The 5542-nt window shown below is 39.7% G+C and overlaps 1 protein-coding gene across 1 annotated transcript; it reads right to left on the reverse strand.

The window, feature by feature from the left end:
• Nucleotides 1-3013: 3013 nt before the first annotated feature.
• Nucleotides 3014-3531, reverse strand: LOC123312799. Its single transcript, XM_044897298.1, has 2 exons — nucleotides 3380-3531; nucleotides 3014-3296 (listed from the first exon to the last, which is right to left on the reverse strand). The coding sequence occupies exons 1-2, from the start codon at nucleotides 3437-3439 to the stop codon at nucleotides 3036-3038; spliced, it is 321 nt and encodes a 106-aa protein (XP_044753233.1). The 5' UTR covers nucleotides 3440-3531; the 3' UTR covers nucleotides 3014-3035.
• Nucleotides 3532-5542: the final 2011 nt, after the last annotated feature.

Consider the following 5542-nt stretch of genomic DNA (forward strand, 5'->3'; position numbering starts at 1 on the left):
TCCTATTATGAATGGGAGGACGTGGACAGTTTTATTGGGATATATGCCCGCCAACGCCTCCAGGAACTCCGGCTGATTGTAAGTGGCTTTTTTGAGGTCATAGGTTCACTATTATGACGTTATCTTTTTCGCAGAGAAGGTCTGGCTTGTTGAGACGACCCCGAATGTTCGGCTCCTCGGTCACCCTCCAGCCCTTCGGCATAGCCATCTTATAAAGTCGTCTTGCGATGATGTTATGTCGTGCGTTTCTCTTCGTACTTCCAAGCGGGCATCTCTGAAGAACGTGACAGAGCGATTCAACCCTGCCGCATTCTGCCCTACACAATCTTGCCTGCAAGCTTCCGTATGGAAGTCCCCGTGAGGGAAGGGTTTTCGTCCTCAGTTTTATAGCCGCCAAGAAATCTCGCGTGTTCCATATTCTAGGTGGGCTGTTTATCCAGAAGTTGGAGGCGTTGTCGTTTTTTGCCTGTTGAGTTCCTCCACCGTAGAAAGACCCTTCCAGCGTCACAGCGTTGGCCCGATCTACTGCCGACTTCCAAGTGGGTGGATCATGCGATGAACTCGTTGTACCCTGCGGCTGTTGGCCTCCAGCACTGCCGCAAATAAGGGCGACGCTGCAGCTGCTCTATCCATTCTGTCCCTCATGATGATTGGGATCTTTCGGGTCAGGGAGAACAGACCCAGGCCACCTAAGGATGTTGGGGTGTACAAGGCTTCGTCTACTATAGTGATAGGCAGCTTGAGAATCTTCTTGGCAGCTCTCTTGATCATTTCGTCTGCTTTCTTTAAGACCTTCTTATACACGGCGGGAGACTGGAGGGAGTGAATATACCTTGGAATCAGGAAGCTTCGGAGTATGTCCCATTTCTGCTCGGGTTTCAGGGGGGCCTTCATAATTAGATGTGATAGTTACTCCTTATCACTATGACTCTTCTAAGGTAGTAAGGTGGTAACTATGACTTAAGGCAGTCGTGTGCATTTGGCTACCTTTAATATCATAGTCAGTTTTTGTCACAATGACTCTTCGAATGAAGTAAGGTAGTAAGTATGACGATTAAGGTAGTAAATATTTTGGGGATAATGAACTTTTCGTGGAATGCGCTTAATATGGATGAGAGAACGGCTCGAATTGGAAAGAAACAAACAAGGAATTGCGGCTTTCTCATAAAAATATTTCACCGTCGTCGGGAGTTATAAAAACGGCGGAGATCCAGGCATCTCATTCGAACGCCAACGTTTGAGGGTAACTTATTAGTAGCTTCTGCGTTTTTCAATTAATTTCTGCCTAAATGCAATCAACTTAAGTTGTAATTTATGGCTCCGATTCCGATTAGCAACCACCGTATATTAAAACTCAAACACGCTGTAGACGATACCGACAAATATAACCCGACCGCCGAGTTTCTCCGTTTTTTTTTCTCTCATTTTTCGTTTATACGAATGTGAATATATTACGGGATTCGTAATAATCAGGCCCGACGATTCTATTAATGACGCTGTTTTATGTGTGCCATTCCATCGGGGAATATATCATTAGTTTTCATTAGCGTAGCACGGAGGGAGAGGAATATAGAAGTGAACAGTTCGAAAGTCGAGGAGCGGGCATTGTACGTAATGACTAGTGTCGGTTAAATTAACGAAATGATTGAAATCGAGCTGTTTGAAGAGGGAACCGATACGGACGGGTAAAAAGGTTTGAAATTAATTTTTTGCTGACCAGTTGGAAGGTCCACGTCAGTGAGAGAAAAGCATTTGAAGGTTTTTCCATTAGGGGAAATTTTAAGATGACCGAATGTCATGACTTGAATGGAATCTTCAGTATTTTGTATATTAGACGAAATATATATGGTCCTGGACTGAGTAGAAATGCATAGTATCAACCTATTGGATTGGCCGCTGCCTTTCCTTGTATGAAACATATCTGATCTGCAATGTCACAACAATTACACCGCTTATCTGACCCACCGCAGGCATCCAAACCTCTCGCCAATGTTTTGACGGATATTTGACAAAATATTCCTCAAACCATCTTTGATAACCACTTTGACACAATGGCGGATAGTGTAAGAGCACTACGAAGAACTAGAGGAGATACCAACCTTGATTTCAAGCATGAAAAAGTGCATAACATACCATAAAAATACGAAAAATTTAAAAAATCTCCTGAAACTAAGTTGGACGCTATCTAATGACTATTTGAAAGCTGTTTTCGAGTAATTTGATATTCAAAAATAAACTAGCTGTGAAATTTGAAAAATTGGGTTTTTCCAGTAGTGGCACTCCTCATTATGAAAACTTAAAATGGCCATATATTTTTATCAGGGCCGAATTGGAAAAATGGTATGGGAAAAAAGTGTTTTTTTAGATCTCAACAATCTACTGTTGCAGAATTCGTACGAGTCAAAGACCCTGTATATTATTACAGGTATACGCAAATTACCCATTCCAATTTTTGAGCAGGGTATCTACGCCAGTTCTAGAATTACCTTGTGGTTTGGAGTTTTTGATTAAAACCCTTTTGAGGAAGGAATTATGATTTGGACTGATTGCACATATAAAATGTTGCATCTAGCCATGTAGGTACATGTATCTGGGAGGTTGTTTCGTTCCTTTCAAAGTCGCAAAGCAAAAAAATTTTCCCGGCAATGGTACGCCAATGCTCGACGATAGAATTAATAGCTTTCTAGTGATTACGTAGAATTTATGCGAATATCAATCGATTCCTATCGTAAATCAGGAACCATATATTCATATACTGATTTGCGATACCTACTCTGAGAATGCCGCCACGCTGAAGAACATCACATCGCATTTTTATGTTTTCTTCAAATTATCATCAATTTCATCGTATAATCCTTTAGGATGATGGATGACGCCTCAGGCTAGCTGTTTCATCTTAAACGTAAAATAATATTGTTGGCTTGTCGAAGATTTCAGGTTTTTTCAAATGGCTCGATTGTTTCATGCCATAATTTTTTCCTACCTATCAGTATTCGAAAGTCAATAAAAATGGTGCATTTTTTCAATTATATTTATTAATAACCCCAACAATCCCCATAAGGATGACGAAGAGGTGCTATTGTTTTAGGTCTGCACTGTTCTATGGGATTCCCGAATACGAATTCACAATTGCAGGGCAGTTTTCCGCAGAAACCAATCGCCTGTTTCATATTCTTGTACATCTGCAACTTACTCTGCATCTCCAGTTTCTTCTCCATCAGAAAATCCATCTTGTCCATCAACTCATCCAGTTTTTTAGCCTTACAGTCCCATAGGCCTGGTTTGGATGGTATGCACTGAAAATTGGAAGTAATCAATATGATCTAACCACCGACTCGATTTTTTTTGGAAATCGATGCAGGAATATTCTTAAACTTACGCAACAGGAAACTGCAGAGAGAACGCAAACCAAAATAGCGATACAGGAAAGCACTTTCATGTTGGATGAGCTATGAGTCACTTGTTATTCGAAATACCCACTTGGATATTATATACCATAATTTCGTCTGGATCTGCATTGTTTTCAATGACGTGACATTGTTTATAACACGTCGCAGTATGTTTTGATTCGGTTTAATCGATGTGACAATATGCAAGAATATTTTTGGGAAATCGATTTTTCCCTACAGATTGCGGAAAGAGGAAGTCAGGGTTCATTCAACCTATTCTCGGTGGAATAAGATCGAAGGAATTGCTGATCCTTGTGTCCACTTAGACCTCAGATATCAGCGTGGGATTTTTCTCGACCAATTCACACTTCAACACCAATTCAACTAATAATGCACTAATGATTTCGCACGAAAAACTATCGTTTAATCATACAGGATCCACAAAGGACCGCCGAAACGCATGCGCAGCAGCTGTCCGTCAGAGGAGAGTTTGGCAACGAAATCAATTTTCCAAATTATACAAATACTAAAAGAAGGCAGTGAAATGGTATTTTAAAGATCAGTTCCCTGCTCTTAAAGTGTCTTCGGTGGTCAAATTACAGGGCATCAATATCAACTGGTAATTGCGGTAAAGGCTACTCATTTCGGTGCTTCAGCGGGGCTAATATACTCTGTCCCACAGACAAGGAACTCGTGGGACCCCCCTAGGCCAATTCTTTTCAAGAGTTTCTGTAGTTAATTGGCCCTCTGGCGGCGTCCTGTTGCCGAAATTTTGATTGGGCCAATTGGACGTCACGATAGAACGTCTCGTTTTCGAGATGGTAATTTTTTTCATTCACTCCGCGACTGTCGAATAGGTTTTTGTGGGTTGTTCGAAGTTAACAGTGTTGAATAAAACATCATCATAAACAGTTGAACAGAAATATTATCGTGTATCATACAATTTTGCGTATGATACAAGAGTTTAGAGAAACACCCCAGTAAAAAACCCTTTCTCCCAGTGAGTGTAGTGGATTGTATAAGAGATGAAACTTTTTTGAAAATGAGCTGAAATATTTCATATTGAAGAATGAAGGGCATCTCGCACTGCAAAAATTGATCCTTTCCTCGAGGAATAAGAAAATCCAGCGAGTTTTCTCCAAACTAAAAACTAAAAAAAAACAAAAACAGAAAAGTGTGAGATAATAAATTCAAGTTCTATATGCCAGATTGATCTAAAATTCACAACCCAACCCAATTCAAGAAATTTTCGGGATTTGCATGAATAGTTCTAAAACTATCCTAAAATTTATGAATGGGAGATGATTTATGGTTTCTTCTGATTCTCCGCTTTCACAACTACATAGGTCTTTCAACTGAATTCCATCGGAAAATCATAATATTGCAACGTCCGTGACCTGTTTTTATACAATTCAGAATACACCATATTTTCCTAGAGAGGATCAAAACCAGGAACTCTATACGAGGAATCACTAACTAATTCTTGGTTGAAAATAGTACATGTTTTCCATTCAGACTGCCAAATTTCCTTGTCCCTTACATTCAAATTAAGGAAATAGTTGAATCGTAAGGATTTACGCGACTTCATGCAGTCTGGGAATAGTATTTTGTGGAATATAGGACAGAATTGGAAATGAGTCGGGAAAAGAGTGAAATTTATTCCAAGAATTTATAACTGAGCACCATCTACGAATATGGGGCGGTACAATGTTTGAAAGAACTGGTAATCATTGAATAGGTAAAGATCTAATAGTTCCTGCAATAATTCTCATAGAAAGAATTAAACTGTGCATCAATTTTTTGCACATGAGGACTATTAATCCAAACGGGGCAACAATATTCAGCAACCGAAAAAACCAAAGCTAGGGATGCTGTTCAAAGAGAAGTTGTATCAGCACCACATAAATGAAGTATCAGTTAGTTTATGCAGAATATTATTCCTAGTTTTCAACTTCAGACGCAAATTTTCCTAAGGAGCTTTGAAATTCATCGAGGAATCCAGCTTAACTTCTAGATAGTGGTCTGTGTGTTGTGACCCTTCAGCATAAGATGGTCTGATGTCACAAAATATTTCACTATGATAATAGCAGATCTTGGAATTCGAGGATGGGACGTCCTTAGAAAGATCAAAATCAGAATTTGAATCGTTGAGT

The sequence above is a fragment of the Coccinella septempunctata genome, chromosome 5, assembly GCF_907165205.1.
Source record: "Coccinella septempunctata chromosome 5, icCocSept1.1, whole genome shotgun sequence".
Classification (NCBI taxonomy): domain Eukaryota; kingdom Metazoa; phylum Arthropoda; class Insecta; order Coleoptera; family Coccinellidae; genus Coccinella; species Coccinella septempunctata.